Source organism: Euleptes europaea, chromosome 5 (genome assembly GCF_029931775.1).
Source record: "Euleptes europaea isolate rEulEur1 chromosome 5, rEulEur1.hap1, whole genome shotgun sequence".
Taxonomy (NCBI): domain Eukaryota; kingdom Metazoa; phylum Chordata; class Lepidosauria; order Squamata; family Sphaerodactylidae; genus Euleptes; species Euleptes europaea.
The window spans coordinates 85,466,021-85,491,026 of record NC_079316.1 but is presented as its reverse complement, the minus strand read 5'-3'; the positions used below and the strand labels follow the sequence as shown (position 1 = coordinate 85,491,026).

Below are 25,006 nucleotides of genomic sequence, written 5' to 3'. Positions count from 1 at the left end.
ACCACCTGTTTGTAATGCTTATGTGTACGTGCACACTAGGGTGGATTAAATTGACGCCCTCCTCCCAAAATCATTAGGTTCATGAATTCACTCTTCCTATTGACTTGGTATAAATTAGTCATTGGCAAGTAACTTCTTGCAGGGTGGGGTCAACCTGTATACTTCTCCCGAGCCCAATCCAATATCTTGTAAATGCCACTCCCTTGAGGGGAGAACATAAACAGACTTAGGTCATTTACGCATGGGATTTTTATCTGAGGTCCGTTGCTCACTGGACCCATGCTTTCCTGTTGGGAATCTATGCACCAGCAGTCTCCAAGCTCAAATCAAGTCCCGCCCCTTTAAATGCTGCTTTCTAATTGGCTTACCTGTAGTGCTTACTGTGAGAGAAAATCCCCCCCAAACCCAATTGCCACACAAAAAAGCATTTTAATAACGACATAAAAAACAGAGCAATCCGAAAGGAGGGGGGAGAAATCCAATCCTCGGTTTTAAAAAGATTTTCTTCTGCTCAGAAAGAGCTCCCAGGAAGCTGGAAGTATTTCACTCCCCACTTCTGGAAATGCTTCTTTGTAATTGGCTGTGAGCGAATCCAAGCTTGCGTGCCTTGCACTTTGCCTTATACATGGGGATTTCACTTGGGCTTTGCTCAGGGAAGACGGAAGAGTCGGGTTAACAAAGGAATGGGAAGACCCTGATACTGCGAGGGCTGGCAGTGAGGTCATCTCTAATGGAGGGAAAACTGCTGCATAACTCCAAGAAACGACCGGGGGCGAACGTGAGTGAAAGTACCCATGCATAAACAACCTGACGGTGCAGTAGTCTGCATATTTACTTTGAAGTAAGTCCCATTTATTCAATGGGGCTTATTCCCACGTAAGTTTTCTTTAAAGTGCAGCCATAGTCAAGGATATCATTGGGGTATGAGATAAACTTGCCCCCTTCCTTAATGGCTCTGCTGCACTAAACATAAAATTAGGCTTGCTCCATATGCATAGTCCTATCCCTATCTCAGGGAATATGTTATCTATTAATTTATAAAAATGTAGGTATGCTGGCCATTGGCCGCAACAAATAAACAAACAAAGATGTATGTAGATGAGGACAAACTCAGTCTTCCCTGGTAATCGCTATATTTTAACTCATGAAGCCTTCTGAAAGCAGAATCTGCCAATTTTACTGCCAATTTCCTTATACACCTAGTGAAATAGTTCATAAATGTCCTCCTCAGCATGGAGACAGCATGGAGATATGTTCTCTGAATTTCATGCTACTATTTCTGACTCTCTGGTACCTGAGAACTATCTAGTCTACTTGTCTGTTACATTAGTTAGGTTAGACAAGTATTTGATCCAAGAACTATTTTGCACTTATTTTCTTGACTGCAATTCAGTGTTGGTAGCACACCTCTTTAATTAATTCCTTGCCACAGTGTCCCAAGTCCAATGCCTCACTTTTTCCTACAAAGCTGCATGGCAACCGTGACCAAGCCACAGCTTTGGGCCGCAGTACTTGAAGGACCTCCTCCCACAACGTCCAGCCCACAGGCTAAGATCTTACAAGCCCTGCTCTCTGTGACCCCATCCTTCAGAGGTTAGGTGGGAGGCCACCAGAGAGAGCACTGGCAAAGATGGACCTTCATCTATGGAGAGCCTTTCCCATTGAGGCGCACGTGTCACCTGCACTACTTTTTTTTAGGTGTCAGGCCAAAACATTTCTCTTTACAAGGCTTTTAATTAGGACTGATCTTTTATTTAATTCCATTTTTTGGGCAGGTCTGCAGAGATCTATGCTTGAGTCTTAGATGGCTCTTTTATGCATTTTTTATCTGCTTGAGGGGGATATCCATGGTTACTAGATATAGCCATGAACCATGAGGAAAAGCGGGATATAAATGTTTAAATCGGGGTGTCAAACATAAGGCCCGTGGTCCGGATCTGGCCCCTTGACAGCTCTGATCCAGCCCACAACCCCCAGTCCCAATCTGGGCTGGCAAGGCATGGCCCGGCCCGACCAAGTGACATTTATGTCATAACTGGCCCTCGTAACAATTGAGTTCAATACCCCTGGTGTAAATAAACTAATAAATTCATAATATACAATGCATAGTGTTCCATTTGCTCAACCCAGTTACTACATGCATCTCTTAACAATACTAGTATTGGAATATGCTGGGCAAGGGTTCCCATGAGTATGGGAAACAAATGCTCTTCTATTTTTCCCCACCCCACCCCCAATATTAATCATACTGTAACAACAGTTAACAGAAGAGGAGGATAATCATAGACACATGGAAACTAATGGTCTCAAAAGTATCTGAAATTGTAACTGAAAAGCTATAGGAAGAAGGTCCAGAATCTTAAGCATCAGTTACCTACCTAAAAAAAGTTTTTTAAATGAAACCACTTACTTATGTATATCCTTATACATCCTAATAATTCACATCAGAAACTAGAGACTTTGTTCAAAAGAAATGCTCTGCTGAGTGAAACCTAGAGCTTTGTAACCATTTGCTGAGGAAAATCTATACACAAGTCAATAAAAGAATGTCTCTGATGGCAATGTTTTATGCTTTAAAACCAGTTAATCCTACAGACTGCGACCATCTGTATCCATGAGCACAGTGGCAAAAAGGAAGGCTTTTCAAAATCAATAACTTTGACTGACATGGGGCCCCTGGAAAATAGATTATAATTTCAGCCAACTATCAAACTGGGTGAGTCATGTCTTTGAATCATGATAAATTATTATAGGTATTTTTAGAAATAAGCTAGTTTCAGAATTTCCCCACCACCACATGTCCTAATATTACTCTCCACCTTCAAAGTGCTTCAAAGAGCCAGCGTGGTGTAATAGTTAAGAGTGGTGGCTTGGGGCGGTGGAGTTTAATCTGAAGAACAGGGTTGGATTCCTCACTCCTACACATGAAGCCAGCTGGATGACCTTGGGCTAGTCACACTCTCTCAGCCCCCACCTACCTCACAGGGTGTCTGTTGTAGGGAGGGGAAGGGAAGGTGATTGTAAGCCACTTTGATTCTTCCTTAAGTGGTAGAGAAAGTCGGCATATAAAAACCAACTCTTCTTTTTCTTCTTCTTATTTATTCTTGGTCAGCTGTTACATGCCAGCAAAGCATTATTAATACATTGAGTCAGAAGAAAGGACTTGGCATCCAATTTGGTGAGGAGACCCCTCCTAACTTCTGGGTATGTCTTCTGATAAAGTGGGTATCTTTGCTCTCCTCAGTTCTAGCTTGAGCATTTAGCCAATAGCTATGTCCCCCCCTCTTTTGCTTTGAGTTCCATTTGGAAGTATAGGAATAGCAACTAGAATGCTCTCTGAAATTTAGAAGGCCTTCCTCAAGTTATGAGAAGAATTTGGGATGTGTATGTTTCACTTGCAAGATTTTAGATTCAGGACACTGAGTCTGGGTGTAAGATCCTGCCACAGACCCGCTTCAGGAAGTCTCTGATTACAGGGAAATTCTCAAAAGTTGCTTCAGTCAGTTTTAGACCTTTATAATACCGGACTGGCACACCCACCATGGGATGGATTAATTAATTTGTTTATTCATTCTACATTTCTCCCCAATGGGGAGCCAACGTGGGTGATCTTTTTCTCCTGTTCTCCTTTTTATCCTCACAATATCCCTAGCGTGCAGCCTGAGTTGTCCTGGATTGTTTTGTTGAGCACCAACTGACAAGAAGTAATGGGAGAAAGAGATATAGGAGTCTGTGTAACCAAGCTTCTAGAAAGGCATCTATGGATAAGTAATCATATCCTGCACTGCTATAATATTGTAGGTACTTGTGTAGTTGGCCAAAGCAAAGACATCTATTGATGGCTAACCCACTGTGCAAAGAAGTGCTAACCCACTGTGGTTCAGAAAGGAAGGACCACTCAATGAAGTACTTGCAGCTGCTGCAAGTGTTTGCCAAAGCATGGCTAGCAATTGGCATGACTTGATCCCAAATATACCACAGCCAAAGACGACTAGATAATGACACAAGGTCCAAGATCCTGTTCTCTCTTGATGTCTGTGTTATATTTTTGTGGCCACATTATGGCTGTTTAAATTTTCTGTCATACAACAGTAACAGGAAAGTTTTTTTGGTAGGGGGAGAGGGCTTGAGAATGGTTAGCATCTGATATGCTGATGTAGGAGCTGGTCTCATATCACTGACTGTGTGGCCTCTACATTGGTCCCTCTCCACAGAGAAGTGTCTATTGCTTTTCAGCATGTACATGAAACTGCTGAGGGAGATCATCCAGAGATCTGGAGCACAGTAGGCAGCTGGGACGCAAACCCATCTCCTTTTCATCCAAATCCAGGGAGGCAGTGGAAACATAAAAGCAATGTTTAGAAACAGTGAAGGATGGGATGAGGGTTTTAATAAATGGAAGCTTAATCCAGGCAAGGCCCAAGTGTCAGGGATGGGGGCTACTGCACTGAGCATGAATAAAGGACAGCAGAAAAGATTCTGACTGCAGTACTTTTATTCTTTGTACACATGCAAATATCCCTGTAAATAGATATTTTAAACATGCCTGTCTTGAACCCAAACAGTTTATGTTGGAACAAACATTTGGCCAAGACTGACTCCCTTTCTTGCTGGCGACGTTTAAGCTGGAAAGATAACAGAAAGATAACAGAGCTTCTTTTTAAAGGGAAAGCTTATTTCTGGCAACTGCGCCTCCTTGGAAGGGTGATATGCAACGTGTTTCTCAGTCTAGTAGTCCACTCTTTCTCCTCCCCTCTTAGTTCAGATCCCACTTCGTACACTGTATTCACTTAAGAAGCTTACCATATTTTCCGGCGTACAAGACGACTGGGCGTATAAGACGACCCCCCCATTTTTACAGTTAAAATTTAGAGTTTGGGATTGTCCCGAGTCCACGGCCTAGGGTCGGCCCTCAGGACTGCGCCCCAACCCCGCGGCTGCCCCCAGACCTCCTGGAGTGGCCCAACCCGAGTCCGCGGCCTGGGGCCAGCCACCGGTCCTCCTGGGGCGGCTCAACCCCCAGGGACATGGACAGAGCGGAGGCGGCTCCCCTTGGAGATTCTCCAGTCCGGCTCGGAATTCAGGATCTGGCGTATAAGACGACCCCCGGCATATAAGACGACCCCCGACTTTTGAGAAGATTTTCCTGGGTTAAAAAGTAGACTTATACGCCAGAAAATACAGTATTTTAATTTCCCCCCTGATGGCATTTCGTAACAGTCACACACTTCTAACCTTTCCTCTTAACAGTGCATTCCAGCCAAAACAAAAAGGCTTCTTGGTGTCATCAAGGAATGAAAATAAAATAAATCAAAAGTCACTGTGTTCTTCACCAGGCAAAACCGATCAAAGCTGCAAGGTCCAGTCAAAGGTCAGCAGAGTAGCATGTATCAGACACAGTGCGCAGTGTAACTATCTGGAATTTTCTGGTCTGCACGAAGGTGGTGGTGACCTATCTCAGGTGCACAATAGGGCAAAGACCTCCATCTCTCTTTGGGATGGTAAATAGAAGCCCTTGAACTTCTGAGAGGGAAGAACTCTTTTTGTGGTATCCTGCTGTAAGAGGGCAGGGATCTCTGAAATAGCAGCAAGGTTTGGGCATATAATTTTCTGAGTGATGGAGGAAGAAGGGATTACTTGGGGCAATGCAGGCAGGACTTCGCGCTCATCACTATGTCTCACAGAACTGGGAAGTTTGCTACTGTCCTACAGAGGCACTGTTACAAACTGGACTGTAGTGTCACAGTTGTGTAGTCCATCTCATGGGGAAAAGGGAAAAACTAGCTCAACATCATGAAAGGTTTGCCATGCTGCTGCTGCAGTGGGAGCCAAAAGAAGAACTGAGCTGGAAGGAACCAAAACATGCAAGTTGGTGCCTTCTCCATCGAACTGGGTGCAGCCGACTTCTAAACTTCTTTTAGCTTTGTTCTGGAAAGTTCTGAACTGTGTCATGACATTGCAGAATTTTAACGAAGATGTAGACAAGCTGGAATGTGTCCAGAGGAGGGCAACAGAGATGGTGAGGGGTTTGGAGACGAAGTCCTATGAGGAAAGATTGAAGGAGGTGGGTATGTTTATCCTGAAGAGGAGAAGACTGAGAGGTGATAAGATAACAATCTTCAAGTACTTGAAGATAACAATCTTGATAACAATCTTCAAGTACTTGTCATACAGAGGAAGATGCAGAGTTGTTTTCTGTTGCTCCAGAAGGTCGGAACAGAACCAACGGGTTGAAATTAAATCAAAAGAGTTTCCATCTAGACATTAGGAAGAATCTCCAACAGAGTGGTTCCTCAGTAGAACAGGCTTCCTCGGGAGGTGGTAAGCTCTCCTTCCCTAGAGGTTTTTAAGAAGAGGCTAGATGGCCATCGGTCAGCAATGCTGATTCTATGATCCTAGGCAGATCATGAGAAGGAGGGCACCTTGGCCATCTTCTGGGCATGGAGTATGGGTCACTGGGGGTGTTGGAGGGTAGTCTGGAAATTCCTGCATTGTGCAGGGGGTTGGACTAGATGACCCTGGTGGTCCCTTCCAACTCTATGATTCTAGGATTCTATGAACAGTGTGCTCTCATAGAAAAGAAATCTCATGTTCCTCTGGAGTCAGGAAATAGTTTTGCACAGCTTCAGCTCCAACCCATACTATTATGGGGAGGGGAAAAACACGCAATGTTATGTAGAGTTACTCCAGTCTGAGGCAGGCCCATGGACTTAAGACTGTAGTAACTCTATACTGAACGTGGCATAAGCTCAATATCCATTGAGGATCTATATAGTTTTCAGGAGTTCAGGGTGCTTTATGAGCTCCATATGAAAGAAAGGATTTATATGGCAAGTTGTACTAGGTTAGAGCCAGTCTGCACATAGTGGAATCATGCTCCCACAGGACTAAGGCAAAGTATAGGTCATGTCTTACTCAGGCAAGAATGAGGTTTATATCTGTTTAGCTAATACTGTTAAAACAGGATGTCTAGCTATCTTATATTACTTCCTTTTATTTTGTCTTTAGATAGAACATGAGACAGACGTTTCTTGGAACAGCCTCTACTTACTTGGCAGTCTCCGTTGAGATTTATTATAGTAGCTCTGGGGATTGCACCAGGTCTCATAGACATGTAGATTGTGGAGTGCTCAAACTATACTTCTTATGTATTTCAGGAGGAGAGAACAAGCCAAAGCTGATTACTTTGACTCGTTTATGAAGAGAACTTCAATCTAGTAATTTGACATTGGTGGTACCGGCAGAGTTCTATTACATTCTGCCCAAACAGCTCATGTTTTATTGTTAACTAGCAAACTGACTGTTATTTCAGTGGGGTGTATATGTATATGAAAGGAAGAGGGTTTGAACATTGCAAGTACCTCCAAATGGATTGCAGTGCGCGCACACACACCCCTTGCACTCCCACATGGGACCCAACTCAAGATGTGTCAAAGTGGAGGATGGGTTTTACTCTCTTTGCAGCCCCACATGCAGCTCAGAATTTTTCTCCATAGGAATGGAGAAAAGAAATGTTCCTCAGTGGAACAGGCTTCCTCGGGAGGTGGTAAGCTCTCCTTCCCTGGAGGTTTTTAAGAAGAGGTTAAATGGCCATCTGTCAGCAATGCTGATTCTATTACCTTAAGCAGATGATGAGAGGGAGGGCATCTTGGCCATCTTCTGGGCATGTAGGGGTCACTGGGGGTGTGGGGGGGGAGGTAGTTGTGAATTTCCTGCATTGTGCAGGGGGTTGGACTAGATGACCCTGGTGATCCCTTCCAAATCTATGATTCTACAATCTTCCATAGAACAACCCCATTGAAGAAGGTATCAGCGGTTAACCAGATCTCGTTGCTGGTGGGAAGGGGCTCACTGTATGGCCCATTTTCAAGGACTCCACCCCACCACCCTGTTCTCTGCCATTTGTGCTTTGAGGTCCTTGCAAAGGCAGCAAGGCCTTTTGGGCCTTGTTGGATGTTTTCCTTTGGACCTTGCTGGTCTGTCAACTTAGGAAGATGACCTAGTTAAACAGGAAAGACCTCAGTACTGCATATGACAACTGCACAAATCAAGATCCATTTGCCCAACAAGCTCTTCTCTAGCTCAGAATGTTCAGTGAGGTTTTGTGCAGGTATGTTGTCGTGTGACTCCACACCCAGCTATATGAGCAGAAGTCCTTCAATAATAATCTCTTACTCTCAATACAATTCTCATTGATTGCTGTGTGAACGTTTAGAAATGCAAGGCTGCACAAACAAATAAGCAGGGGGAGCCATAGTGCTGCAGCGTCTCCATTTGCTGTAACTTAATCATATGTGTGCTACCAATCCAAAAAAACAATTCCCAGGGGAGAATGTGATAATAGCACTAACACCAATAACAGGTGCCAAATGCACATGCCAGGATCAGGGAGAGAATTCTTGGAAATTTTTCCCAGATGCTCACCAAAAACACTTGTAAACATTGAGCTGATTTTGACTAGAGCCAAAAGGATGTCACTACGTCGGATTTTCGGTATTCCCAAGGACTTGCCCCTTGGGATTTCTTATTTCCTTTGGTTGCACAGCAGGCCCCCAACGCCATGCCACAACCTGTTCTGAACTCTTCTCCCCTTCCATTTCAAACATTGGGCTTCTGGTTCAAGGAATTAGTTGCACAGTTATTCAAATATTGATAGTTGAAAGAACCCTGAAAGCATTTTAGGTACACTGTTTGGATGGTGTCACAACCTGCTAGTCTATTCTGAGCAGATGTGATTAATGTGCCAATTGCTGACTTTCATGGAAGGGATATCCCTTTATTTCTGCAAAGGCAGCAGTTCAATGTGTTTACTGTGCAGTACATAACTTAAAGGAGTTCCTAGGAGTCTGCCTGGTGTCATTTACCAGGGACTCCTTCTTGCTAGAATAAATCTTGCTCGCATGATCTCACAACTGAGTCACTCAGCTAATAATATTGCACATTCTAGATGGAGTAATATTTTCCAACACAATTTTCAGTTATTTCATAATTCAAATCAGAAAACAAGTCCTTTTATTGGAATTGCAAAAATCAATGACTCTTTTATTTCCTCTGAAATTTTATCACAATTAATGAGGTCTTATATTAATATGTTGGTTGTAGGAGTTTGTTTTCCTAGCTGCAGCAGTATTTAAATATGAACGTATATTGGAGAGTGCTAAATCTAGAGATATCAAGCAAATGACAGGGGCTTCCTAAGATTTTTTTTTTTCCGATTGGAAAATTTATCACAGCTTTTTAGTTACTGACTTTTATAATCCTAACTTCAGTAATATATTTCAGACACAATACCTACAAAAAAGCTATTTGTCCTCAATATTCCCAATAGTAAACAATATCAAAACAGTGATTTAAAATACATTTTCAAAAACGACTGTTACCTACCAGCTCTACTCTTCCAAAACCTCCAACTCCAAGGGTGTCAATGATGTTGAAGTCAGACAGTTTCAGGTTGGCGAAGAAGGCAGCTTCGGCTTCATATCTGGATTTTTTTATGCGAAAAAATGGAAATCTCTTAGAGGTGCAGACATGAGTACCGTGCAGTTCTGTTCCCAGGTGGCATGAGCGCCGAACAGGGTTTATCGCCTTAATTTCCATCTTGTCTCTTAAAGTTCCCTGGCTTTCTCACCCATTGTTTTATTGGTCCCAGTTTCACAACCAAAATCTGCTTGCATTTTTAAAAAACAAAAACAAAACAGGAGACCCAAATGCATCAACAACATGCCTCTAATGCAATGCTTTGTGCTGTAATTCAATTTTAGTTATCAGCTGAATGCTACATCTTGACAGTTTCTATTAATCTTCTGGTAAGGTTTTTTTTTGGGGGGGGGTTCTTTTTCTTTTTAGTATTTTTGGAAGATAAAGCCTTTCATATGAGTTTCCCTTATCCACAGGCTGGCAGAGTTTCTATAAATGTTTATTGAAAGTGCCAAGATCATTAAGGTCCCTGAAGAGAAATCACAGCCAGGTTTTATGAAATCCGATCCAATAAACTGAGAGCAGGCCTGCAGATGTCTGAAAGGAATTTATTTCAGACAGACATTAACATTTCCAAAACAGCATTTTCTCCTTCTCCTACATTTAGAAACTCAGCCTGTGGATTCCAGAGCTTGTGGTCCCCAAGTCCAGAAGCTGTCTCTTTAGCCTCTGCAAAGAGTGGCTTTAACTAAAGAGTAGACAGTACTATGTGAACCATGGGAACCTGACGCATGCGTGCCAAACACAAGCTTCCCATTTGCATGGCCATGGATATGAACGTCTTAAAATAGCTTCTTCGGGTGGATTAGAGTATTTTTAGAAAGGTTAAGAGGGGGCAATAGAAGAACAGGTTCCAACCACATACTGAAGTTTGATCTGGGAAGTATTTGGCTTCCAGAAAAAAAAAAGACCTGATACATGCTTGACCCCTTGAAGCCAACCTTTGTTCTTCAGTCCTGACAGAGCAATGTTCACCATGTAGGGAGAGAGAGGTTCTCCAAGCATTCCAAAATAGACTACTTGTAAGGTCACAAAGGATTAATCAGAGGGCATAATTCATAAAAAGCTCATAGGGACTGAAAACAATTAGCTGTGACTTCTTTGGCCTAATTTATTTTAATTAGATTTAGGTTCGACTTGCCAGTAGCTGGGATTTTTTTTTAAAGCTACCATCGGTGAAGCCAGGGGTTCAGGTGAGTTTTCTGTGCCTAGTGGTAAGTTTTAATTAAAAAAAATATTTCAGACCAGTGCCATTCCCTTATAATTCCAATGCAGTTTGCTATGTAATACCCGGGGATGGGGAGACACTGGCTGAGTATCTTCCTGGAGCATGTAGAAGTAGTTGCAAATATTTTATTGTTTTAAAATCCAAGTTGTTGAAAAAAATTAACACAGATTTTTTTCTAAAATGTGGATTTTCAATGACATTCAATACTGATGCCATTTTTATTTAACTATTTATGCACAACGTTATTTTATAATATGCACACTCTGGAAAGAAGACAACAGACAGCCAAATAACCTTCCTGGTTCTGCCAACATGGTCAGCAAAATTATGCAAATCAGACATGTTTAAAAATGTATGTAATGCCATCCGCAGTTGTTATGTTCAAAGCAATAGCAGACTGAGGTTTTCAGTGTTTATTCACAGTGTTACAGTTAAAATAAAATGACACACTGCTACAGATTGTCATACCTATTACTCTCTACCTTCCGATATTTGTCATACCTATTGAATCAAGTTTACCTTCCTTAAGTATTTGCTTCTTTTCTCTTTCAGTAAAAGGGGATTATGTAAATAGGTTGGGCAGCAACATCTCCAGGTTTCTGAGAGCCTCCTAATAATTATTCCCCTGACCCCATCATTGGGGCTCAGTGAAAGAGAGTTCTTACTCTTCTGGCTGATCACCATTACACACACACACACACACGTGACCCGACCATCCAATGTGAACAAAGGTGGGTTGAGGAAGAGGAGAAGCAGCTGCTACATTCACACTCTTTTTAAATCTGCGGAGCAGATAAGATTGCTCTTCTTTTTCTTCCTTCACCCACCAACTTGTCATCTGGAGAAGTCTCCAGCTCCTGTACTGGTAGGGTTGCCTGGTCCCTCTGCCACCGGCGGGAGGTTTTTGAGGCAGAGTGTGAGGAGGACGGAGTTTGGGGAGGGGAGGGACTTCAATGCCAGAGTCCAATTGCCAAAACGGCCATTTTCTCCAGGTGAACTGATCTCAATCGGCTGGAGATCAGTTGTAATAGCAGGAGATCTCCAGCTAGTACCTGGAGGTTGGAAACCCTATGTACTGGTCATTCTTCCTTTGCTGACTGAGAATGTTATAGTGCTGTATGAATTTTGGAGCATTCACAGAAGGCTAAAAAAATCAGTGGAAGCCAGCTGTAATTTGAGGGGCTCTGGCTGGGGGTGGGCCCTTTGCTGGGGAAGAGCTGTGGTTGGAGCTCTATGGTTGGAGGGCCAACCATAACAGCCCTGATACTATCTTTGGGATCGGCGAGGAGAAAAACAACATATTTTTGCTAGAAAGTAGATACAGGATAAAATATCACAGTAGTGTTTTTTTTAAAGGCAAAAGCTGCAGAAGTATATTGCAAAGTTGGCTAAACTTATTCCAAAACATTCAGATGGGAAATAATTGAAAATTTGCTCTTTATTGTTTATATTGTGACTAGGTCTTCCCAATAACCTTGTGCCTGTGACCACTGCATTGCATCTGATCTTAGAAGCCAATCAGCACTGAGCTTTTGGTGGTTCACTGAATAACCTTGTTTGACACAGCTGCTTATTGATCATTTTACACTTGCCATCATGTGCATTTTAAAGGAGGAGAGGGAGCTTGCCTGCTGCCAAATGGAAGATCAATTTACAAACCTCTTTATATCTCCATTATAAAGAACACATAATAGAAAGCTTTGAAATGTAATGAAGAAGGGTGTTTTTTCAGTGTAGTTCATAGCTCTGTTTTTTTAATTTTGTTGCTACACATGCTGATTTTTTTAAAAGCTACTGCTTTCCTAACATATTTAATATTTTCATCTTTCTGTTTGCAAGGGCACATCCGTCAAACAGTCATGCTGAAATTACTAATGTAACTGTGGTCCCTGTAATAGATTAGTTAAAACTCTGACCTGTGTCTCTCAAAACCTTATCTGAAAGCCTGTTTATTTGGAAGTGTGTTCCCCTTAAGTGGCGCTTACTTCCAAAACAATTCTCTCTGTTTTAAGATTACAGCTTTAGGATTCAGAGGTCTACACTATTCATGTGACAGACTAGTCACTGAAACTTTTATCAAATGGTGGCTAACCACAAGATTGTCCATTAGTTAGCAGAAAGACATTCCTATAAGATTAGACCACCATTTGTGAAAGGATTAAGAAGTCTGAAATCATCCTAAAAACTGCAGTTTATGACACTGTTAAAATACCATAACCTTAGGGTTGCCAACCTCCAGGTACTAGCTGGAGATCTCTTGCTATTACAACTGATCAGGATGCTATTGCAACATCGGGATGTGACATCACCCCATGGGTCAGGAATGACCCGGTGCTTGCACAGGGGACCTTTACCTTTAGTTGAGTAAACCAATGTTATACATAAGGATTTTTTTATTACTGTCCATGAGATTAAACTATATTCAAATGTAGGATAATGCCCTCTTTTCTTGATGGCATACCTGGGGGGGGGACCTAATCTTCCTTTTGGGTAAATATAGTAATATTTCCTGTTTTTAGTTCAAAGACCTATTGTCAAAAACTGTTCAAGAAACTGGTTCTTGTAGGTTATCCGGGTTGTAATCCCGTGGTCTTGGTATTTTCTTTCCTGACGTTTCGCCAGCAGCTGTGGCAGGCAGCTTCAGAGGAGTAACACTGAAGGAGAGTGAAGAAATGATCAGTGTTACTTCTCTGAAGATGCCTGCCACAGCTGCTGGCGAAACATCAGGAAAGAAAATACCAAGACCACGGTTACACAACCTGGATAACCTACAAGAACCAATGAATTCTGACTGTGAAAGCCTTCGACAATATGTTCAAGAAATATTTTTGTTTGTTTCAGTAATAACAGCAACATTTGCAGGGCTATGGAGAATATAATTGTCTCAGGACAGTGTTAACAAGTTTGTGGTACATTTCTGGAATAACACATGCTCCCTTGAGTTCCAACAGTAGCTACTCTTCTGCCCACTAAGGAACTCTGCACTGTGACTCATCTGCCTCAACCAGTCTTCCTCAACTCAGAGAGAAACCTCAATATTAGGAAAGAAAATAATCCCCTTGGCTTTTCCTTGTAGGATGCTCCTTTTAACTGCATAATAAGCAATTAGAGAGCCTCCTATCTTCTGGGATGCAGAAATGCCTTTTGGCTGATGGGAAAAGGGAGCTCTCCAGACAGATCTTGAGCTAGCCTGCCTCCAACAGGCCAAAGTGGACCATATACCATTGTGGAATGTCACCAGATATAAGATGATGATGATGACGAAGAAGAGTTGGTCTTTATACCCTGCTTTTTTCTCCCGAAAGGCGTCTCCAAGTGCAATCGCCTCCCCACCCCACAACAGGCACTTTGTGAGGTAGGTGGGTCTGAGAGATTTCTGAGAGAACTGTGACTGGACCAAGGTTAGGGTTGCCAGGTCCCTCTTCACCACCAGTGGGAGGTTTTTGGGGCGGAGCCTGAGGAGGGCGGGGTTGGGGAGGTTACACACATCAGCAGGATTCCCAATTACAGCACGGGATTGGACAGCAAACACCAGCTGACCACGAGATTAAGTGCATCTTGGCACGGAGAGCTCATACTGCCATTTGTCATAATTATTTTCTCTGGTGTTCTAAGAAGTTACCACAGTGTTCACAAGTGATTGGATGTTGTTTTTCATCTAAATGTCTACCATATGGACTCAGATACATGGACTATTCATGTAATGTTTAGTTCCGTTTGTGCATTTGAGTAACTGTATTACTATCCACTGTGATGGTTTATTTTACGTTGTAATGTTAAGGGCACAATAGAATATTGCAATTGAGACAGCAAGGTAGACTTCCCTTGACTATGGAAGATCCCCTGATTTAGCAATTGGTAATAATCTCTTTTCCTTTCTGTAAATGTATTGAAATGTATTAGGACAGCAAGGGAATAGCTTGTTGCTGGGCAGGATATCTCTGTGTGTGTATGTCTGTGTGCTAAGGAATTGGGGCAAGAGTCATGGAGGGTTACAGTAAACCATAACAAGAAGTGGGTGAAACTGTTACTTTGCTGCCGCCTCGATGTCTGGAGTGCTATCAGCGTTACCCTGAATGTTGATGGGTTGTCATATCTTGAATTTGGATAAATATCCCTTCCTCAGTACAATCGGGGCTCAGAGATTTCTGCCCATTAGGGCCTCTGAGTCAGCAGCTGCAAATAAACTGTTTTCTTGAAATAACGATCTCCGGTCTCTCTCTCCCCCCACGAACCCCTGTTTACCACATCACAATAACACCCTTAGTGTCATTAATTTTATTATTACCTGGAGGTTGGCAACCCTAACCAAGGTCCCCAGCAGGCTTCATGTGGAGGTGTGGGGAATCAAACCCAGTTCTCCAGATTAGAGTCTGCCGCTCTTAACCACTACACCATGCAGACATCCCCCCTTTTATTCTTTCCACAAGGGCGGAAAAAATGGCAAAGCAAGAAACAGTATTCCCATAACACAAAAATGAAACTAGCAGGAAAAGGACAGAGCATTTCTACAGGTAAGAAAACAGAATCTTTGAGAAATGAGGGTCTACTGTAAGGACTGGTCGCTGTCAGGGCCCACATAAAGTAGACACGTCCTAACGCCTTAGGCTTGGTAATGTGAATGGACAGGTGAACTAGGGGAGCAGCAGTGCCATTCTAAGCAACATGACACTCAAGTCAATGGTGTTACTCTGCTTAGGATGGCGTTGCCAGAATAATCTTGTCTCTTTCTCTGGAGCTCAAGTGATCCCTGGGGTCCTGAATTAAGCTTCCTGATTTTGTGCTATCTCATCATTTTCTTAGCTGTGATAGCAGATCTGGTTCTATGGGGTTACTTTTTCTTTCCATACATTCCCATCCAATTGGGCCACAAATGCAAAGTTCTAGCTTTACAGCACATCTATTATTAAACAGTTAATTTTGAATGGCACTTCAGAGTATAGCTGTTAAAAATGAAGCACATCTGCAAAAACAAATAAAGACAAAGGCAGGCTAAAAGAATATGGCAATACAAATCTCTAACAAGTCCCATAGTTCTAATACACAATTGTATAATAAACATGACAAAGGGTGGGGGATGCAGGCAAATTACAAGCCCTATGTTTAAATTTTCCATTTTATTTAAAAGGCATCACAGTTCTTCTAATCACTCATCAGAACAAAATGATAGATGAGAGCTGAGCTTTGTAATTACCCTACTGCTTTAGGTTTATGGATCTAGTTCTAGTAAATAAACGAGATGTGTTAGAAAACATTAGACATCTGTTAGATAGCATCCTCTCAGATAAACAGCCAAGCTCAATTCTACCATGTGGTAGACTGCTACCTAGACAGAAATTGGAACCAGTTGGGACAGACCAAAAAGAAACACAGAAGAACCTAATGTTTAATATCAAAGACCTGTCATTCTAAAGGAAGGACGTAGCCCTTCAGTGGCTGCACTCCTTTCTCCAGGGTCGGGGACAGAGGGTAGAGCTTAGCAGGGAGATATCGCAGTGGCACCTTTGGTGTGTGGGGTTCTGCAAGGGGCAATTCTCTCCCCTATGTTGTTTAACATCTGTATGCACACCCTCACCCAGCTTGTCCGGAGTTTCGGGCTGGGTTGTCATCAATATGCTGATGATACCCAGCTTTACCTGGGTGTCCACCTACCTCATAGGGTGTCTGTTGTGGGGAGGGGAAGGGAAGGGGATTGTAAGCTGGTTTGATTCTTCCTTAAGTGGTAGAGAAAGTCATCATATAAAAAGCAATTCCTCCTCTTCCTCCTGTTCTTCTTCTTCTTCTTCATTAGATTTTATTAAATTTCATTGGGTTTTATTAGGTTAGGGAAGAATTTGGGGTTTTATTGCTGTGTTATGTTGCTGTATTATTCTATTGTATTGTATTAATTATTATTAATTATGCATTGTAAGCTGCTTTGGGAAAAGATGGGGGTATAAATGCTTAAATATATAAATAAATGGCTCATTAATTTGGCAGGCTGGTGGAAGGGTTTTATCTGCCATAAATTTGGGCTAAATCTCCATGGTTCTTTTGGTTCCTTCCTTTTCTTCCCCCTCACAGGGTCTGTATCATTAATTTATTGGATACATTAAGGTCTAATAACACATAAAACTGTCATTTATTTTATATATGACCTGTTTATGAACACAGGAATGAGAACACAGATAATGAATCAAAACCCAGTTTGCTTTGACAAGTCCTAGATTCACTGTCCACATTAGTATGGCAAGCAAAACCATTAATTAAGACTATGGATAAAAAACAACTTTAAATTAGAACCATCTGGCTGTCCTCAACCAGAGCCAGGGCCTTTTCGGCTCTGGCCCCTACTTGGTGGAACTCTCTGTCTAATGAGACCCAGGCCCTGCAGGATTTAACTCACTTCCGCAGGGCCTACAAGATGGATATGCTCCATGAGGCATATGGTTGAGGCAGCCATGGTTAAGCAGATCTGCTGTCCTCCCTGCCTTCTTTCCCTTCCTTTCTCTTCCCTTTTCTACCCTGCCCTCTCTCTCTTTTTCTTCCCTCCCTGTCTCCACTCTTTGGAGGTTTTGTTGCTCTGAGTGGTAATTGGCCATTATTTACCATCCCTGTGAACCAGCTCAACACTGAGATTATCGTTATATAGTAGGTACAAAACCTGAATGCCATCTGTTGAAGTTAAATTAGGATTTGTGGTTTTAAACTGTATGTTTTCAATTTATATATTATATATTTTTATATTGTGATGTATGTTGTTGGAAGCCTCCCTGAACCTGGTATAGCTGGGGGAGGGCGGGGTTATAAATTGAATAGCATAAAATAAAATAAATAAATAATGGTTTCAGATCCTAGTTTGATAGATCCTAACTAATCACATTTAATAGAGTGGCCCTGACTTGAACATTTATACAAAACCATTGATTAATTAAACTGTGGTTAGTGTTTAATTAAACAACAGTTCTGTGTGACGTCCGAACCAAGCCAATATTTCTTACTGGTACGATTCAGAACTTGACTTTTTCCTAACACACACAAACATATTTATCATCCTAACTGATTTTAATGCTTAATAAACTGTAGTAAAGATGGTTAGCCAGACATAATTTATTCTGGAAAAACAAAGCTGTACATTCTTGCGTAAAGCTTCTTTCAGGTAAAACTGAACTCTTTCCCCCGCTAAAATGGGATTTTGAATTAAAAGGAATACAAGGCATCTAAAGCAGGAATTATAACCTCTGCTGGACTCAGAAGACCAAAGGAGATTATAATTCTTGCTTCAGATGCTATTGCTATATTTTGCTTTTATTTCAGAAAGCCCTTCCAGAGAGATAAAGAGTTCAGTCCACAAACTGCTTTTCTAGGTAGTTCCAACAGTACTTCAAGGAGACAGTGCTGGGGGGAAAATGATCTGAAGCTCATAATGTGTATATTTGCGTAAAGCATTCGGAAATGAGCTTGTTATGTAAGTGATAAATAAGCAGTTGAAATTTCCAGCTGCACAAACAACGGCATTAAAAACTCTGTTTTCTTTTTCCTTGTTCAAAATACTGATGATGAGACTAAGTTTGAGTTCAGTTTTAACTTCAGGAAGCGGAAGGAAAGGATTCCTATCTTTCACAGGCATCGTCTCCCTGTTCAGATTCTGCTGCCAAGAGTTAAAGCCTGGCTGTGCCTAGGCAGGAAGGTATCTCAGCCAAAAATCTACCCAAGCCAATGGGAAGATATAACAGGGTTATAACAGGCTTTGGAAGAGGCATTCGCTTTACTCCTGGCTGAATGCAGGTGTAGGTTATTAAAAGGAAGCCAGTACTAAGCTGCCAAGCATGAGGCTTTGTTACTCATGAGCCACAAAGGAAAATGGAGGTGGGAAAGCTAAGGGCTGGCAATGTATATTTTTTGCACTTGGCCATGACAGTTACCTTGCCAATGCACAAACAAATTCTGTGTCAATGGCTTGCGTTCTCACATTTTTTCGGTGTGGATGTTAAGGTCTTTCCAATCACTCAGCCAAAGGAAATCAAGCATAGTGAATACATAATATTCTTCACATGCAGGCCCTGTATAACTAGGGTTCCCATCCTCCAGGTGGTGGCTGAAGATCTCCTGCTATTACAACTGATCTCCAGGCGACAGAGATCAGTTCCTCTGGAGAAAATGGCTGCTCTGCCCTCCTCAGGCTCCACCCCCAAAAATCTCCAGGTATTTCCCAACCCAGAGCTGGCAACCCTATGTATGACCCTTGTTTTCATCTTCTTCATCCACATTCATTTCAAACTAAATACTAAGAGAGACATCTTGGCCTCAAATCCTTTAGTGACCTAGAAAGTGATGCAAGTACTGTAGAAGAAGAAGAAGAAGAAGAGTTGGTTTTTATATGCCGACTTTCTCTACCACTTAAGGAAGAATGAAATCGGCTAACAATCCCCTTCCCTTCCCCTCCCCACAACAGACACCCTGTGAGGTAGGTGAGGCTGAGAGAGTTGAGAGAGAACTGTGACTAGCCCAAGGTCACCTAGCCCAAGGTCATGAATAGGAGTGGGGCAACCAACCCAGTTCACCAGATTAGCGTCCACCGTTCATGTGGAGGAGCGGGGAATCAAACCAGGTTCTACAGCTAAAGTCCACCTCTCCAGGTAGATTGGTGGGCAGCCCCCGCCCTGGATTGATCAAACAACAGCAGTACCTAGGAAATTCCTGTGCTGTCCTTTTCATTCTCTTCAAGCTCATGGCCTGGTGATCTGTGGAACATTAGTAAGTGCTGCTGCAAAGCCCTCAGCCCTGGCACGTGATCCCCAGATGTTTAAAGGTTTTCTGCCAGTGTGTTATGGCGGCCATAAGGAGTTTACAGCAAACACAAGACAGCCTTCAAACACACCACCATGATGTAGGTTAAAGGTTAGTTTGCCCTATGAGGTGAGGAATGCAGACTTTTGGAGACTTCAACTAAAAGCACAGGTCTTTTATGCACAGGAGTTTTACTTGGGGTTCGAAGCTCTCTTGACCCACACTTTTCTGTTCCAAATCCTAAAAATGCTATGGAAGTTGTTGCTGGCCCAGAAGAAAGTCCTGGGGTTTCCAGAGTACTGCAGAATCACCAGCAGAAATCAGGGAGTGTCTGAGTCCCTGCCCCTTGAAAATGCTGCTTTGTAATTGACTGTAGCTCTTACTGTGAGAAAAACATCCCCCCCCCCAGGTCCCCTCTCCCATGCTTTGGTTTATTGACAGAAATGGGGATGATTTGACCTGGGCTGATCTCGGGGGAGTTTGAAGAATCGCTTTACAACAATCGGGAAGACCTGGACATTGTGTGGGCAGGGTGTGAGGTCATCTCTAAAGGATGGAAAACTCGTGCATAACCCCAACGAAAAACTGAGTCTGACCAGAGGAGAAAGTAAGTCAAAGTGCCTATGCATAAACAGTGCTGTTTATCACTAGGTCAAACATTCCCCTCAGTTCTTTATCTGGCTCTCAGACATGACTGCACTATGGCTCATTCACATTTCACTTCCCCCCCCCCTTCACTAGCATGCTCTATAGCAGGGGTGTCAAACATAAGGCCTGAGGGCTGGATCCGGCCCCCTGAGAGCTCTTAACCGGCCCGTGAGGCAGCTGAGGCAGCCACCCCCCATTCTGGGGTGGCGAGTCATGGCCCGGCCCAACCAAGTAACATTTATGTCATATCCAGCCCTCGTAACAATTAAGTTCGACTCCTCTGCTCTATAGTTTTCACTGAGATTTCCCTGTGGCCTAAGCATAATTATTTAAAAAATGGTCAGCTTTCTTTTACATGTTTACCTATGTAAGAAGAAACAGCCGTAGCTGCAGCAGCAGAAGCTTCTGAGGGCTGGGAGGCAACCTTTGCCAGATGTGTTTCCTTCCACCACAGTCCTGCAGCGGTGAGGCAGCAGTGACACTGTTTGGGGAGGGACTTCAATGTCATCGAGTCCAATGGCCAAAGCGGCCATTTTCTCCAGGTGAACTGATCTCCATCGGCTGGAGATCAGTTGTAATACCTGGAGATCTCCAGCTAGTACCTGGAGGTTGGCAACCCTAGCTCTATTCCAAAAACCTCCCGCCGGTGGCGAATAGGGACCTGGCAACCCTAAGCATGTAATTGGGCACCTGAACAAAATGTGTACAATTAATTCCAGCCTACTTCTTTTCCAAGTCTCAGGAGCATATCAATGTATTGCACACTGTTAATTAGAGGCCATGAACTTAAAAGTGTGATCATCTAAGCATGTAAATACTTGATGGGCCTCTAGTCTCCAACCTGGAGACTGAACGATGGCAAGGCTTGCATAAATAAATGTTCACCACAGCAACAGCAATGCTCTGATGAATAACTTCATTGTACTTCTGGTTTTTCATTAAAAACAATAACAATAGTGAACAAAAAATAAAAAAGGGGGGGAATCACACACCATCTGTCTGTCGTGCATAACCTGTTGGCGTGGTGCATATTTATTTGTCCCGTGCTGCATGTACTTTAATAACTACATATTGATTGAAATCGCAGCAGGGAACAAGTCATATTGCATTGCTCAGATCTTATGCTCTTGGGAAACGCTCATATTAACCTGTGCCTTGTTCAAAGATTTCCCTTCAAAATCAATTGGAAATATTCCCTTGACAAAAATACCAAATTCATTGTAAGTTCAAGCCTTTGGGCTTGGTGACAAGAGATTTTATTATCATGCAGCATGTGTGATATTGTAAATGTCCTTAAGGAAAACCGTTACATTTACATTTTATTTAGGGGATTCTGTCAAAACCAAAAATGCATTTTTATGTATCCATCAAATATAAAAACACAAACATCACCTTTGATAGTACTGCAGTTTTAAAGCATATTATAAATCCTTTAAATATACTCCTATTTTTTCTGCCCTGACAACAGAATTCTCTGATGCATAAAGAACTATTATAAAATTATTTATTGCCATGTATATTATGGGTTTTTTTTGGTCCAATTAGTTGGCATTTCAAAATTGTTATCAAGGGGTTCAACTCTTTTTTCCTTACTTTAAAGCATAAAGGAAATAACCATAAATAATGGTGATTTTTATCCCCTGCAGTGTGGGACATCTATTTTAACAGGTGGGCTTCATCCTTTCCAGACTCAGGACTGCACTGAGCATAGGACTTATTGCTTTCCAAGCACATAATAGGAAGTAGTGTGATAAGAAGAAGTGGGATCTGAGTTAGGACAACACCGCTGTCAAGGTCAGGGTCTTAGACATACCAAGAGAACTGGGGACCAAAAGCACAAATAGAGCAACAGGAGATGTAGCCTAATGAAGAAAAAGCCAAGCGTCACATCCATGCAGGAACCTTCTTCTCCATTGCATAACTATACCTCACCAGGTAGGGTTGCCAGGTCCCTCTTCACCACCAGTGGGAGGTTTTTGGGGCGGAGCCTAGGGAGGGCAGGGTTTATGGAGGGGAGGGACTTCAATGCCATAGAGTCCAGGTGAACTGATCTCCATCGGCTGGAGATCAGTTGTAACAGCGGGAGATCTCCAGCTAATACCTGGAGGTTAAGCAAACAGAAAAAACAACAACCTGTGCCAGTAATAAGTAACTTTACATAAAAGGCAGCACGGAGGCTCCAACATTAAAGGTCGAAAAATGGTGAATCTTAAACTGAAAAATATTATTTATTTGTAGGCACTAATAGCATTAACTCATGCTGTTGCCAACATCATAAATCAAACAGTTCAAACATAAAACGCTATCTGACTATTGAGCATCATAGTTACAGAAGCATACAAGGGGAACAATACAATAAGGAATTGCAATTCAACACTGACGCGAGCAAGTCCAAGTAGGATTTCAACATGCACTAGCGTCTGCACCTTGACCACGAAGGTTCCAAGCAAGATGAAAGAATCTATTGCAAAGATAGGTGCACGAAAATCCAAGGAGAACCCGAAGGCAAATGGTATCGCAATTGAGAACGTGAAGCCAGCCGTGTCACGTTTCGACACACTTTGTCAGCTTATTTCTTATTTTAAGCTCCGTGAGCATGTCTAGCACTTTTGAAAAGCATGCTGTCTGATGCCTGCTGAAGCCCAACTAGCTTCAGAAACAGGGTGCGCATACTACACTCAGAGCAGATAGACGCACCAGTTGGATGTACTGATGGCCATAAGCCTAGATGGTTTTAAAAGGGGATTAGAAAGATTCAAGTAGGATACATTAATCAATGGCTACTAACCATAGTGAGTTAAGGTACCCTCCAAATTCTGGGGCAGTAAACTTTAAAGACTTTATTTTGGTCACATTATAAGAAGACAAGAGTCACTGGAAAAGACAGTCATGCTAGGAAAAGTTGAGGGCAGCAGGAAAAGAGGAGGACCCAGTAAGAGATCGATGGGCTCAATAAGGGAAGCCACAGCCCTCAATTTGCAAGACCTGAGCGATGCTGTCAAAGAGAGGACGTTTTGGAGGACATTGATTCATAGGGTCGCCATGAGTCGGAAGCGACTTGACGGCACTTAACACACTACACACACGCAAACTTTAATACCAGTGCAATGAGACAATATTAGGCCTCCGTTCTCTGTTGACTCTCCAAGCCAACGGGTTGGCCATCGTGTGAAGCAGAACGCCGAACCAGACAGACCACTGTTTGGATTCAGAAGAGTTCTTATATTCTTATGCCAATTAACTGTTCTGAAGGTCAAACTGTACAAATCCCCTTCTTCAAATTACCACTCCCTGCTAAATAACTGAATGGTTTGATTTTTAAAAAAGAAACAGAGCTACATGCGTGCAGTCCTAGTCGCTCTGTGAACTTTTAAACAGATAGCTGAGTTGCAAAAAGATCCAGTTAAGTAGGTCTAAAATTAACCTGTTTTATATAGTCTATTTCTGCGCAAGTGAATGATCATATATACAAGGATAACATAAAATAACCCATTGGCAACAGTGATAAGTAGTCAAAGTCAAAGTACATTTATTGCGGCATTGCGCCAAAAAAGATTAGGAACATAACAGCAATGTTACCACGGGTACATTGATATTATTTAAAAGTTATGTAATATTAAACTGAAAGAGTATATATAATTAAAATAATTTACAGTTAGGTAAAAAATAAACATTTTGACACATATTTTTTTAAAACCCCCTCTTTTCTTCGTTTTCTGTAATTTCTTTGGATTTTATCGTAACAGACTTTGACGAAGTTTATAGATTGCTGCACACTAATTTGGTGGGGATTTTCCTCCGAGAGGAGCTTCCTAACCTGAAATTTATCAGGATATCCTGAAATTTTCTCAGACATGGATCGAGTCAGCTTAGAATGGGCAACCTTGTAGAATGGGCATCTAAGAAACATGTGATCCAGTGTTTCAACTTCCCCAGAATTGCATGGACAAAATCTCTCTGAGTTTGGGATCTTATTATACCTTCCCTGTAAGACCGCAGAAGGTAGGACTGAATACCTGGCTAGAGTGAATGCCCTTCTGTGGGTGTGGATTTCCAAAATGGAAAGGTAGGCAGCTGGGGCCGGAATGTATCTGGTCATAGGGGCGGACATAAATCCGGGTGCCCTCAGCAAGTCAATCTGCCTTTCAATATCATTAACTATCTGGGTTATAATTTTCTTTGCTTGGTCTCTACCCATCTTCAGCAAAGCCTGGGGGAGAGACCCAGACTCTCCAGCTTGCTTTTCACGGCCTTTTGCCATTTGGATTCAAAGTTGTCAATTAGAATCAGGGGAAGAAGACCACGGGGATTGAGTTTTATTTTTAACCATAGGAGGAAGGATGATATGCACACTCTTGCTTCTGCTCTTAGCATCCCAGTTTCTAGGCGTGCCAAGGGGTTTGATACACATCTAGGGACCTGGAGAACCAGACAGTGATAAGTATAAATGTAAAGCAAAACATAGTAGTCAAAACAATAAGGTAGGCGCTCTGAAATACTCTTTGTATGTTCTCAGATGGGAGATTTCAATCACCCAATAAAAGCTCCTATGAAGTACTTTTCTATACCTCCACCGGGGGGCAAACACGTTCTAGGCTGGCAGTACGGAAAAGCCCTTTTGTGCATTTTCATCTTGGTAAGATTGTTCAGCACGAACTGTGACAGACTTATTTGACAAACAGTTTTCATAGATCAATAAACTATGGCCCTTGTTCTACATTTCTTCCCAATCAAGATTTATCTTTAAAACTAGACCGTCCAGGAAATAATTTTTCTCTGTGTTTTTTTGTTTATGATACTGCTATGTTTTCATTTATGTCACAGCAGGATCAGATCATGGTGTGGCTTCAGCTTCTGATATTTTAAAGAGATCTCTCTCATAAT

At 42.2% G+C, this 25,006-nt stretch overlaps 1 protein-coding gene across 4 annotated transcripts in view; it reads right to left on the bottom strand.

Annotated features, from left to right (window-relative positions):
- PRKG1 (protein kinase cGMP-dependent 1) overlaps positions 1-25,006 on the bottom strand; it is a 918,924-nt gene that overhangs the window by 43,852 nt on the left and 850,066 nt on the right. For 3 of the 4 annotated variants that reach the window (XM_056850022.1, XM_056850021.1, XM_056850023.1), the window contains one exon: positions 9,385-9,481. In XM_056850022.1, the coding sequence (XP_056706000.1) occupies positions 9,385-9,481 (97 nt within the window). Of the gene's footprint in view, positions 1-9,384; positions 9,482-10,078; positions 10,184-25,006 lie in introns of those variants that run through there. The other variant, XM_056850024.1, reaches the window with a different exon arrangement.